The sequence below is a fragment of the Echinops telfairi genome, unplaced genomic scaffold (genome assembly GCF_000313985.2).
Source record: "Echinops telfairi isolate 266 unplaced genomic scaffold, ASM31398v2 ScPeMD7_7420;HRSCAF=8458, whole genome shotgun sequence".
Classification (NCBI taxonomy): domain Eukaryota; kingdom Metazoa; phylum Chordata; class Mammalia; order Afrosoricida; family Tenrecidae; genus Echinops; species Echinops telfairi.
Genome location: NW_022111320.1, coordinates 15,722,791 through 15,736,858, shown reverse-complemented (window position 1 = coordinate 15,736,858; position 14,068 = coordinate 15,722,791). Strand labels below are relative to the sequence as shown.

At 40.6% G+C, this 14,068-nt stretch overlaps 1 protein-coding gene across 10 annotated transcripts in view; it reads left to right on the top strand.

Moving 5' to 3' along the window:
- MECOM (MDS1 and EVI1 complex locus) overlaps nucleotides 1-14,068 on the top strand; it is a 322,601-nt gene that overhangs the window by 288,036 nt on the left and 20,497 nt on the right. For 7 of the 10 annotated variants that reach the window (XM_004704094.2, XM_045297553.1, XM_030887618.2 and 4 more), the window contains exons 8-11: nucleotides 2,094-2,181; nucleotides 7,079-7,105; nucleotides 12,480-12,646; nucleotides 13,836-13,913. In XM_004704094.2, the coding sequence (XP_004704151.2) occupies nucleotides 2,094-2,181; nucleotides 7,079-7,105; nucleotides 12,480-12,646; nucleotides 13,836-13,913 (360 nt within the window). The remainder of the gene's footprint in view (nucleotides 1-2,093; nucleotides 2,182-7,078; nucleotides 7,106-12,479; nucleotides 12,647-13,835; nucleotides 13,914-14,068) is intronic. The other 3 variants (XM_045297558.1, XM_030887619.2, XM_045297554.1) reach the window with 1 other exon arrangement.

Below are 14,068 nucleotides of genomic sequence, written 5' to 3'. Positions count from 1 at the left end.
AATCTCTTAGGAGGCACAAGTAAATGAAATATTAACCACAGAAATGTTTTGTATATAATATGAGTGGTCAGCCTCAGAAACATGTTTCTGTTTAACGAGGGAATCTCTCAGTCATTATCCAGTTTCCTTTGGTGCATCCAAAAGTTCTTTGGACAAACTTATATTCTGTAATAAAATGTCTCAGAAGCAATAATCTGTAATACTCCTTTGACCGTTGAGAACAATAGCGTTTTCTTTCGATGGTATAATCGCCATAACGTGTTACATGTTCCATTTATTGCCAAGTTTTTCATGTTTACTCTCACGGTTGATTCTCGAACATCGTCAAGAACTAATGGACCGGCTGACTGATTTTTTTCACTGGGCACATTTAAGATGAAAATATTTCTATATTTTGCCTGATTCTCTTTTCTATGGACAGGATTTGCTGCTATTCTTTAATGCAGTAATATTTATTGAATTCCTATTACACACACACGCAGTTAGGTTTTGGCTTTTTGTGGTTTATCACATACTATTCAAGGTACAAGTGTTTCAGGTAAAATCCTCCTGTCTCCATTAGCTGCAGTGCATTCACAAGGAAGCATTGCCAACAGGTACGAAGTGAGCACGTTTCAATATGCAAACCAACCAAAAGCAAGCTCGCTGCCATCGAGCCGATGCCGACTCACAGCGAGCGAACCTGGAGGAAGGGTGACGCAGCCCCGGTGCATTTCTGAGAGCGCAGCTGCTGATGGGTAAAAGCCCATCTTTTCTTGGGCAGCGGCTTCAGACTGCTGACCTGACAGAGTGCAACCCCAAGTGGAACCACCACGCCCCGGGCTCCTGTTAAACATGGCACAAGACACAAACACAAAACAAACAAAAAAGCAGGCAAAAACGTCTCAGCCTTTGGTGCCGGGTTTCAGCTTTTTTTTTCTCCTTTTTTACCCCTTCCAGTTACTGTTTTAATTCCTATAACCGTCCGGTACTAGAAAAAACAAAATAGGCATCCTCCTTATTTTGTACATAGCATTTGGGATACACACTGCCAGTAATGAGGTATTTCATTTTTTTGGTCAAAATTTTCCCGATGCTTTCCCTGAATCCTTCTGATGGCAAGGGGTGCCCCTCCTTGGCACCTCCCCAGCTTCCTCTCTCCAGTGCCGTCTCCAGTCTCTCTCCCAGTTCAATTCCTAGGCCTGCCGTCTTGCCAAACTCAAGTTACGGAGTCAGACTTTGGTTTAAATCTCAGTTGTCCAACCGATAATACCATGATATTTGATATTTCAGTCAGTGAAATCAGTAGTATATGCAAAACACACCCACCAGAAGCAGTGTTTCAAGAATGATTACGGCTCGTTATTTGCTGTGATTCTATTTTTAAATGTACGTATTACACCGTTTTTAGCCATATGGTAAAAAGAAATTGCTTTGATTCACCCCGTGGTGTCATTTTCCTTACGTGCTCAAGAAAATAGGACAATGATTTCCAAACCAGAAGAAGGGACTTGGGGTTTGTAGATTTCTGTTCCTATTTTTAAAAGGTCTGCATCTTCTTCAGCTGCCCTGTTTATCAGCAGTGGCATCTGAAAGAAGAAGCGTGCACCTCCAAGTGTGACTAGCAGGACGCAGAGTATGTTTGGAAACTGCCTGATCTCAGTGGCAAAGATGAAAGAGATGCAGTGACGCCTGGGGGATCACCTTCTCACCTGGGAATGAATAGCTTTAGTTTTCAGAATTCCCCCTGCCCTCCTGACTCGCAAACCAACAAGGATGCTTGTCTGCATCTGTAATGGAAAGACACCTAATTTGACACAAATGGCTCCAGTTTAGTGAATTCTGTTTGGTTTGGTTTCTCACATTTCCTCGACACATGACTACTAATCATTAAGTAGGATTGTTCCGTTGAAAATAGGGCCTTCGGCTTTTGAGCACCTCTGTAAGTTCTCTGTGTGTTCTTCAGAACCTGAGCAGACATCGCTCTATTTTTATTCGTGTGTTTCTCAGAAACATACCATTTGTTTTATTGTTAGCTGTTTTAAATGTCAGTGATGATGTTGTGACTGATCTATGAGACTGATTCTCCAGCAGATCTAATTTTAACCTTTCAGAGTAGAGAAAAGAAAGCTAACAGACCCACTTGAAGCTTTAAAAGAGAAGTACTTGAGACCTTCTCCGGGATTCTTGTTTCACCCACAAGTAAGTATTTTGAACTTGAGACTTGAAGCTTGTAAACTAACTTGTTGATCCTGAAAAGCAGGTGCAATGAAATGAAAGAAATCTTGAGCACATTAGGATTTCCTATGACGCTGGTGCGGAAGAACACAGGAAATTCTAGCAGAGGTGAAGCCCAAGCTCTTTAAAGAAAAAGTAAAGAACATGTATCTACAAAGAAGAGGGTTTGGGTGAGAAATGATTATTTGCTCTTCACTGCTTATTGAGCTAGACAGTGCATTTGGATTAAGAACATTTTGGTTAAGTAAATGAATATCGAAGTTGTCTTTGATAGTCAGAACTGGATCGCACTGTGACTCGTCCTAAACTCATGAAGGTCGTGCTCCTTTAGCGCTTAGATAAAAACAGGAAATGAGTCTACCTGACAAGTTTACCAAAGAGGGTGAAAGAATTTATCTAGAGACCACTAGGCATTCCATCGAAGTTCTGTAATTGCCCAAGAATTCAGCACAATACACAAAGCTATTTGCTGAATGAAGCCGTGTCTATTTATCAAGATATGTACAGCTCCTCATTGGAAAAAAATATATAACACGGTTATATCTAATTAGTTCACATCTGTGTGTACACATTTGTTTGAGGAGTTCTTTCTCCCCTTTCTTCTTCCTTTTCAAATCCACTTACACATCAGTCAGCCTCTGGGGAATTGTCTCCAAAGAACAAATGCTTAAGGATCTTGAATCTGTATTTTTTAATTTTATATTTCAATTTTGTTGTTATTGTTGAAAGGATACAAACTCTGACCTTTATAGACAGGAAGCAAAATTTCCATGAAAATAATTCACATCAGTAAAAACTCATTTGTTCTGTTTTGATATGTGCTCAAACTACAAGTGATGCCCTGCTTTACGTAAACAGTCTCATAGAAAGAAGGTAATGAACTCATCTTGGGATGTGATTCTGCTCCCCTGCCTTGAGAGCACGCGCGCACACGCACACAAACACACGCACGTGAACACATGCATGCACGTTCCCTGTTTCCTCATCTACATTTTCTCAAGTTCCTCTCCCTCTGCCCCCACCAGGGTCCTGAGTAACTTTTACGCACATAACACTCAGGTTACATGTTAGTTGCTGTTGTTTGCTGATCCTCGCCTCCTCCCCGTGTATTTTCCTAAGCACACTGTATGCATAGGAAAGTACTTTGAAAGGAATATGATTGGCAAAATGTATGCAATGTGTGCATTCTTTATGGTAGATGATATCTGAAATGCTACCTTCTGAGAAATCTCTTATTGCTAAGATTATCATTGTTAAAACCCCTATTTATTTATTTTTGTAAGTCATTTTATTGGATGCTCTTACAGCTCTTGTAACAATCCATATGCATCAGTTGTATCAAGCACATTTGTACATATGTTGCCATCATCCTTTTTTAAAAAAAATCATTTTATTGGGGGCTCGTACAACCCTTATCACAATCCATGCATCCATCCATTGTGTCAAACACATTTGGACCTATGTTGCCGTCATCATTTTCAAAACATTTTCTTTCTACTTGAGCCCTTGGTATCAGCTTCTCTTTTTCCCTCCCCTCCCCTCCCCTCCCACCGTCATGAACCCTTGATAAATTATAAATCATTCTATAAATCAAATTATAAGCCATGTCTTACACCATCCACCGTCTCCCTTCACACATGTTTCTGTTGTTCATCCCCAGTGGGAGGGGCAGATGGGGGGCTTATACGTCGATCATTGTGTAAAACCCCTATTTAATGGAGAAATTTATCATGGCTTAAAAAATTCTCTCTCTCTTAGCATTTTATACCTAGTTTGAAAAATGTTATTTTGTCTTAATGAACTGGAAAATCATCTCATTCGTATTAATTTTAAATAGGAAAGCTAATGGAGGTTATAATTCACATAATGATTTTACCAAAAAGAAGCATGTTCTAAAACAATAAATATTTCTCAGGGACTGATAGCGTATATTGATGCTGGCCTAAATTTTTTGTGTGGACTTCATGGACGGAAAAACCTGGGCTAGTCTGCGGGGCTTCCGGGAGGAACCTGGGCAGTAAAGGGGGATTCAGGGGCCTCAGAGCAGAAGCTCTTAGTGGACTATGCCAGGAATATGGCATTTCTTCGAGGACCTATCTGTCCCTGGGGTGCTAGTGCAGAAAGAATGTTGCTGGGCAGAGATGGGAGTCATCCTTCGTTTGCCTTGTCTTCAGATCAACTCGCCTCTTGTCTCAGAAAACCTGCCTCCCACGTCCAAAAGTCTCGACCGAAGGCGTTTGTTCCTTCGAAGATGTGATCCATTTGCCCTTGGCCTCCAGCCAACCAAGTCGGCCCGTTGTAGTCAAGGTGATCCTGACTCATCGAGGTTCTACAGAGCAGCAGTGTTCTCTAGCGTTTCCGAGGCTATAAATCTTGACAGAAGCTGAGCGACGAGTGGGCTCCAGCCACCCACTTTGCTGTAAGCAGCCCCGCTTCACCTGCTGTGCCACCAGGGCTCCCTTAGCCTTGAGGGCCAAAGGGATCGTTGCAGGCATCACTGTCTCAGGGCGGGACTTGTTTTAGTACCGTGCAGGTGGGAGAACGCACGTGGAAAGCCTCTGGTGGTTAATGGATGCAGCATTCACTTTGAATACAGACCAGTCTCGGCAAAATCATCTCTTCTCGTGCCCAGAGGCCAGTTTCTTTGGCCAGGGCTATGCTGTGTACTTAGGAGGAGTTGGAAAGATGTGCTCTTGGCACAACCCTGCCATCAGTTGGGTGGCACTGAGCAAAAAGCCAAAACGCAGGACTCAGCTCTGCTGCCAGGGCTTTCCAGGATTTCATAGCTATGGAAGTGTTCGACAAAACCATTGGTTAGGTATTTTTCCATCTAAGGGGTACCGGAGTGGTCACTCCGGGCTCTTCATCTTTAAAATAGGAACGATAGTTGCCCTGACTACTATTGGGGATTATCATTACAATACAAAAATGAAATGATATATCCCCAGTCCTTTAGGAGAAACTGTCAAGGAATACCTAAGTGTGTGGTGGTGGTGGTATTTTCTGGGCAAACATGATTTGACAGTTCTTGAATATCTTTGTATCCCACCCAGTTCACAAACTTAGGTAAGGATAGGCAAGACACCTTAATCCATAGTTAACAAATTCTACAGAAAGATTTATTAGGGCATTTAAAAATACAACAAAACATGCATCAAAAGAAATAAATGTAGTTTTTAAAAAAAATCATTCTGAGAGCCTAAATTCCCGTTTAGCTCAGTTCTTCTTCTACTTCTTCTTTTTTAGCTCAATTCTTGAAGTACAGTTCTTCAAGCCCTAGAAGTAGCTTCTTTCCCCTATGACACCTCCTGGGCACGGCTTATCTTTCCATTTTCCTCTGCTGAGTGACCTGCCTTACTGCGGGGAGAGAGAGAGTCGGGGCCTCCTCGGGTCTGTGGCTGGAAAGCATCCGTGGATCTTTACTTGGAGATCATGGCTTTGAGAGGGCCACAACAGTCACGTGTTGCTGACGTAGTGGGAATGGTGTCCGTGTGCGATCTCGTCTAGAAGGTTCACGGCATGGATTTCTATTTTAGATACTTTGGATTCATGCAGATAGCTCATGTAATCATTCATCGAGATAATCTGGTAATTACACTTACTGTAAAACCGGCTATTATTCCTGGGTTTGACGCTATCATTTTGATAGACATAAAGTGTTATATAAAGTGTTATGTATGCAAATGCTATTGTGTTGCTAGGTTGTGAATTAGGTTGTATCTGACTCATACTGACCCTCCGCACCTCTCCAATCCTCAGTTCAAATCGGTGTGTTTGGGCCACTATATATTATAATATATAATGTCTACTATCACCAAACGTAGGGTTACTTATGCACTGAATTTTCAGATGTCTGGCTTTGTATGCATCTAGAACAAATACTTGCTTTTACTTGTATTTTCATCATTCATACATTTATTTATATTTTCCCTCTTCATATGTTGGGAGTATCATGTTACTACATTCCATGGTATTTAGGAATATCTTTTTTTTTTTTTGGTATTTAGGAATATCTTACAGTCTTTTCCCAAACTGTCACGTGCATAGTGCTGTGAAAACCATTTGTCTTTTCCCTGTTTACCTTTGTTTAGCTTTCAACCAATATCTCTTATTGGTAGAATTATTCTGTTGGGGAAAAAACCCCAAACCACCATCTTTTATGATCTCTTCATCTTCCCTAATAAAGATATAACCACTTATGACATGCTGATGGGCTTAACCTTTGTGATTCTTGGAACGTCTTAAAACCCAGTGACGTTATTGCACTGAATCTTGTTCTAAACACTAGACCTTCTCTGGCATTTCAACGAGTAGACTTAGGCATTCTCAAAACGGATGGTGTGAACCCTGTAACGGAGGCCGAGTGGATATTTCTAAGTATAATAGCTTTGTGTTACTCAGCATTTCACAGTTTTTGAATAAATACCTTCTTTGTTATTCACATTATAAAAATCCGAAGCTTTTTTGTTGTGAGAGGGGGGGAATCTAAAAGAAATGGCTTAATATTTAGTTGTGGGTGTCGAATGCAGGCATGTTCTTTTGCAGTGATTAAAACCAAATGGAAAGGAAACACCTAGTTTGCCATTAAAATTTCACTAGTATGAAGGGTTAAGATTTCTTGGATGAAAGAACCTTTTGGTTGATAACCATGATTCTAAAATGTAATTTAGGTAAGTAGGGGAAACTGCAGTGTTATAAAAAAATATTTCATTTTCATTCCCAAAGCTTTTACTCAAGCTACAGTTACATGATAAACAACCTTTACTAAGTTCGTATAAATGCTAATTTCTCAAAGGATAGATTGTAATAGAGATACCGACCCAGAAGTAATTTCTTGTTTTTGTTTCAATTTTGCTCCCAGTACCAACTGCCTGATCAAAGAACTTGGGTAAGTTTCCTCCTTCTATTTTTGACTGAAATCATGTTGCACTAACAAAGAAACAACTTGGACTCTCAATTGGTGTATGGACAGAAAGAATTCTGAGCTCTTCTGCACTAAGTGATTCGACTTCAGCAGATAAGTTTCCACCTTTGTCGAGCCGCACAGCACATTCATTTATAATTGGGCATGTGATACGCTACACATTTTTTACAGAAAGAAGTTTATTCTATAAGCCTGACCCAATCCACATAATTATCCATTGATATCAACTCTTCCTGGGTACCTGTGAGCATGTTGTTAAAAAGAGGTTTCGATGTGGGTCACTAAATGGAAACAGCCATTAGTTGGGGGAGCTTTTAGCAGCATGTTAAAGATGCTTTCGATAAAACTTTCTGAGGATAAAACCTGAACTTATTTGCAGACCTAGGCTGACATTGGAATTTGCATCCGTATATCCCAGGGCCGAAATTGGTTCTGCCTATTTGAAGAAGTAAAGCTAAATGTTTAAAAATCCATATCTGACTAGTAAATGGGTTTTTGGGGGTTTTTTGTTTTGTTTTTTTAGCTTTGAGCCTCACTTCCTCCACTTTCAGTTACTATTCCCAGATATCGTCAGCCGTCAGTTAATAGTACTGGGAACTGCTTCATTTCTTACTGGGGAAGACATTCAGGGCACAAAGAGGAAGATTTATTTAGTTTATTCACCACCGAATCAACCCTAGGTCAATGGAAACTGCATACATTGTAAAATTTCTTCTAAGTATAAGTGTTTTTGTTTCTCTTCACTCTCTCCTTCAAGAGTGACGCTTCTTTCTGAAGCGTCAGAACTCTGGGAGATAGCTCAGCTAATTTGTAAAAGGTGTGTTTTCATTTTATATCAATTGGTGTGGGAGCGCTGTGACATGTACCTGTTCCCTTTATCTGAGGTCAGTGTTTGTCTCCCAGAAATCCTTCCATTCCTCCTATGCAGTAGGTAGCAAATTATGATTTTTTTTCATTTATTTTAAAGGTAATTAAGGAGAGAGACTGGCTGACAAATGGTTGTGTAGCCCATGGGGTTATTATTCTTTGATCGCCCTGGTCTACATTTCTAGTGTCTCTCCCCTGTCTCTCCTTTAGTCCCATGCATGCTACACTCATTCCATCGAAGGACAGTTTTACTTTGAAATAGCTGCAGGGTTCGCTGCTTCAAGCTTAAGGTATTACCCCTCCGACCTACATGACCATTGGTGCCAGTCCATTTACAAAACCAAGTCAACTTGTAAATAACATTCTCTTGGCTTATCAGGCAGCGGCACAGAACTGTCATTACACTGGTGTGGAAAGAGTCCCATTTCTTTTGAACCATGGGCACTTTCAGAACTGTAATCGACACTCCTATTGTAAAACATAAGAAGCCCAGAGACACACTGGTTACACACACATACCGAAAGGTTAGCAGTTGCCTACCCATCAGCCCCTCTGCAGGAGAAAGATGTGGTGACTTGCTCCCAGACACCCGATAGGACAGTTCGCTCTGCCCTGTGCAGTCGCTCGGAGTTCAAATCGACTAGATGGCGACTGGTGTTTTTTATGACACATAGGCGCTGATGGGAAATGTTAAAGAATGTATTTATAAGGTTTATATCAGAAGCTCTGATTCCATCATCGTGACTGATGAATGTGCTGCATGGGAAGAGCTAACCCCAAAATGTGACTCTTTACGTCTCCCCCAAATGGCCATGATTTTGATATTTCTCAAGATTATCAAGCAAATAAATATGGAAAACCAGTATATCTACAAACTTTCCCCTCATAAGTTATTTGTGACAGGTTAGTTGTTTTATGATAAAAGCATGTGCAATCTAATTTGTAGAACATTGGCTTGCATAACTCATAGCGCTGCTGTACATATCGTATCATACAATCAGGCTGTCACTTTAATACTTTTAATGAGAAACTTCTTGTTTTTATGTCATCAATTATTGGCTGTCAGACAATAAATATTCATCTGAATGCTTAGGATCCAGTTGATGATATCTTGCCTGCTGAAATGTTTTAAAAATACTTACTTTATTTGACTAGAGAGATGGCTGCATATTTTGGTAGGAGCTAGGGAATTGTGTCCAAATATTAGTTTGCGTCAGTATGAAGTTAATGGTCTCTCTGGGACTGCAGGGGGTGAAACAACTTCCTCTTCCAGGCATCTGGCTGCCGATACCATCAACAACTATTACATATGAAAATAAAAATTATTACTCCATAGAAAAAAATTGTCCTTTACTGATAAGAGATTAATTAGCCTATGACATTAATGGTCATGAGGCGATATTTCTAAAATAATATGATCTACGACCTTTTTTTCCCCCATCATTCTCAGAAAATTTCTTATTTAGATTTCTTGGCCCTGGTAGGGTGCATTACCCTCTTCGGTCAGTAGGAAAAAATACATGTCGTTAGAGTCTCCCCCATTTATCCATGTATCCTGATTTTCAGACACTGAGTCAGACGTCAAAATGAATGTCAGGATGTATTACTTCTTTTGTGAGATGTATCTTAGTTCTAAGGGAACCACCCATGAGCCAGCCCAGGTAGGAAGAGAACGTAGGAGCGTTGATTTACCACTATAGGCCTGATGTTGGTTCAGATGTGGCTAGCCTTTTCCAAATGGCACTTATCTAAGTCACCTTTGTCCGGCTTAATGAGGAAACATATTCTTTTCCAGCTGAGACGAAGTGCGGGGATGCTAGCTGTGTGTATGTGTGTGTGTGTGTGTGTGTGTTGGCTTTTATGCTGCTTTGACGATGCTAGCTCTGTGTGTGTGTATGTGCTGTTAATAGTGACCTTCAGCTTAGTTTTCCATTTCCCATTTTCCCTTTTTCCCCACTCCAATTTGAGGCTCTTCAATTGACAATGGAAGTTAAAGGTGGGGGCAGCTATAAGCCTATTCTTTTCCCTATTATCTGTAAGAATGTCATTATTTAGTCATCAAGCCCATAATATATTTTCTTGTTTCTTAATGGTTTTCACAAATCGAAACAGTTTGAGGTAAAATAATCACAGTGATCTCTCTTCAGAAGGAGCTGTCAGCAGCTACTAAAGCAAGGCACATTGCTCAACAGCCAGTTGCTCTTAAATAACGTGCAGGACTCGTCGTTTATATGTGCTAGAGATGAAAGCCGGGAATAATAGAGTCATGAGTAAGCTCTTTTCCATATAAAAGGAAAAGTGTTTCTATAAGATATATTGCCACAGAAATCTGTGTGTGTCAGCAGGGCAGTCGCTCAAATGATTTAAAACAGCTAGATAATGAAACTTTACTCAAATATTAAATGTACATAAATAAAACATTTATAATCATCACCCATGCACTTACTATTCTTCCCAATAAATACATGTGACCATGACCCTGACCCTTGCTTGTTACTGCTAATCAGCTTGAAGGCCAGGGGTCATTTTTCACTCAAACCATTGATTCCACTATGGATAGAATATCAAAATGATTTTCGGCAAGGAACAATGAAAAGGAATACATTCAAATACAGTGCTATTGTAAAATATTTTCAGATTGATTTTTAATAAATAAAATCCAAAGTAATATGAAAATGCTAATGTGCTGGCCAGAGGGGGATGATGATCATATTGGGCAGAGACAGAGCTTCCCCCACCTCCCTGAAAAGCAGCATCGTTCCATTTCTCTGCCCCGTGATCAGTAGGTGTCAAAATCCTTCATCGTGACAAATGTGCTGTCCACTTGCATCTGTGGAGAATGTTTTAGCAGGTGAATGATTATGAATCAAACCCCTAAGCTTATAGCCCCTACTGCCTCCCAATGCGTTCACATTTGTCGTCTGACAAGTAAATGTATCTAGACTTTCCTCTGAGGTTACTTATTTATTTATTTATTTTGCATCCTGTCTGATGAAAGACATTTGGCAAATTGGCAGTGGTACCCTGTACTTGGCAATTTGTAGCGAGCATTAGGAGTCCGGGCATGAAATGAGAGGGCATGCTCCAGGCTAAAGGCAAGAGAGAGAGAAGCTAACTAGAACACGAATAGTCATTTGAAGACTCGAATATACACTATTCCCTTTGTAAGAAGACCTTGCCCAGCCATGCCCTTGAGCTTTTACTCTAGTTAAGAAGTCTGTGTCCACAGAATATAGTTTCTCAATTTTCCTCTAGATCAGAACGTTTTCTTTTACACTCTTTACCTTAAGCTCTGTACATGAGGCCTCTGTTTCTGCCCGCCTCTCTTTTTAGCAAAAGAGTTAGCCGTTGGGTTGACCAGTTCTTCCCATGGAGTTTTCTGGTTTGCCGTTTCAGCTCTTGGAGAAAATGCCTTGTAAGTCCTTCTTGAGCTCCACAGTGGCATATCGCCCCGGAGCCACATAAGTCAGCGATGAGTGGATCCAACCAGGTCGCTTGAAAGTTTGCTTTTGCAACTTAAAAAATTCAGTAGTAAGGAGCTTCCAAATATGATGTACGCACTTCCACATTTGATTGGGGAGGATCAAAAGATATGGCAGAATCACACCACCTGCAACATGTGAAGGGCCAAGCCAACTTTTAAAAGTAAATGCCATCCTTCCATTGCGGCACCTCCAAATAGATCTGTGTCGGTGGGCAAAGCTGAAGATCATAAGTAATATAAGTTAAGTTGGTCAAGGGGAAGAATTCGGTAAGAGTTCTTCTTTAAGAATACTTCTCTAAGAGTGCAGTTACACATCTGGCTCACTTTTTCTCACGACACATGCCAAACTGCTCTGTGAGGTTATAATCATATAGGTTATAATGAACTGTCATGGCACTCATTCTTAGTCAAAAACTGGTGAGTATTTCAACAAAAGCCCTTGTTTATGGGTCCAGGTGAAAATCTGGTATATCCAGAATTCAATCTAGCAGTCTTAGGCAATATGCCTCTTACATATTTAATGTTTTTCTGGGTTACACATATTAGCCTAAGCTATAACTTTGGAATGCCTTTGCATGTGAGTCTACAGTCCCTCGGACTTGTCTCTGTAATTTGTAGTTTGTTGTAGAGGTTCTTAAGAATGATGTCATCACTTTTTGATATTAAAAAAATTGGCTTTGTTATCTTTTCTGAATTTCATCACTCATGTGTATTGAAAAGTATTATCCAATAGTGTAAAACCAAGGTCTTATTGAAAATGTTGACCCAGCGGTTCCTAAGCTTGCACCTACCTCTGTGGTTTGCCAAATGAGTTCATTCTCTGGTCATTTGTTTAATGGTGGGACACTGCACCCTCTCTCTCCATCCAGCCCGTGCCTTGAACAGAGGTGGTGTTTCCCTTTCAGTGATGTGCTGGGTTTGCCAGGACTTAGTGCGGAAGAAGGAATGTCAGATCCGTCATGGCCCTGTGCTTCTTCTCCCTTTCAGATGTCAGCCATTGAAAACATGGCCGAGAAGCTAGAGAGTTTCAGTGCCCTGAAACCGGAAGCAAGTGAGCTTCTCCAGTCTGTCCCCTCCATGTTCAACTTCAGAGCGCCTCCCAACACCCTGCCGGAGAACCTCCTGCGCAAGGGGAAGGAGCGCTATACTTGCAGGTAACCACAAGGTTAATTGCGCTGGCTTTCCCGAAATCTCCCCTATGATTTCAAAAGGCCCTGCTGTTTGTTTTGGAAATTCTTCTTGATTGCATGATTAATCGCAACTGTGATGAATCTCAGGCACTTCAAAGTGCTTTTTATTTAGTGAGATCTGAAAAGAATGGTTTTTAAAAATTATTATTAAATGAGCATTTTAACACAGGCCATTCGGTTTTGATGAATGAGGTTGGAAACTCTCCAAATGCTATCTGCTTGTCTCAATTCCCCATCACTTCGATATTTATGAATTTTCCTTCACAGTTAATTATTTTTATCCAAAGGTATAATACTGTCCTCAATCATGCATTTATTAATTACCATGGCAAAGACTTGCTATCTATGAGTTGGAGTGAATGCAGTAACAGTGAATTTGTTTTCTCTGTGTGTGTGTGTGTGTTTATGGTATTAAAGAATAAGGCCAGTAAATGAGGGATCAATAAGGTTGATAGAAATGAAAACTAGGTAATAAGTATCACATTATCAGAAGTATGGTAAGCTTATTTGTGTGTGTGTGTGTGTTTGCTATGGTTTCTTTCATTTTGTTTTGTTTTTTCAAACTGCAATTAACTATAATTTCTGAGTTGCCTTTGGAAATCTGTGGCATCTGACTCAGGCCTATCAGTTTATGTGCTCTTTGGAAAGCATGTCACTTTCTTCCCAGGAAGGCTTTCATGGGAACCTGCCTTGATGGATGAGGGCTCCGACTCTTGTCTGATCTGATACCGCTCAACGTACAGAGCGTTGTCACTGTGGCTGACATGGAAAATGAGCTGAAACATTTGAAATCTGTTTACATCAGCCCAGAATCACAAACTCTGTCATTTTTTGATCTCCCTTGTCTGGTTCGGTTTCTTGAATGCAAAAGATACAAAGTTAATAGAAGAGGCTGGGGGCCTTCAAACTAAAGTCTATTTTCAGAAATTGCTGGCGTGTGCAGGAAGAAATTCAACTCTCTCAGAACGCAGGCTTTATTTGTAGAGTTATTTATATCTGTAGAAAGGCTTTGGTGCAAATTTTAAATACCAAAGGCATGTGAGTCCCATGCAAGATCAATTAAATCAGGAACACGCATCTGGCTTCTGACGCGGCTCGGGTGAACTAAAGTCAACTGTGCTGACTTTCGCTTATAAACATCTTTTCCTAACAGATACTGCGGCAAGATTTTTCCACGCTCTGCAAACCTAACACGGCACTTGAGAACGCACACCGGAGAGCAGCCTTACAGGTTTGACAGTTTTGCTAGACCTTCTTGATAAGTATTGTTAAGAGCCCAAGTGGACTTGTGGACGGCATTTTAAAGGAAGCTATTTTTTGGCGCATGTAGGATTGTCTGTCTCCTTACTGGTGAGTTGAGGAAGAATGGACCCAGAAGAATGCGGG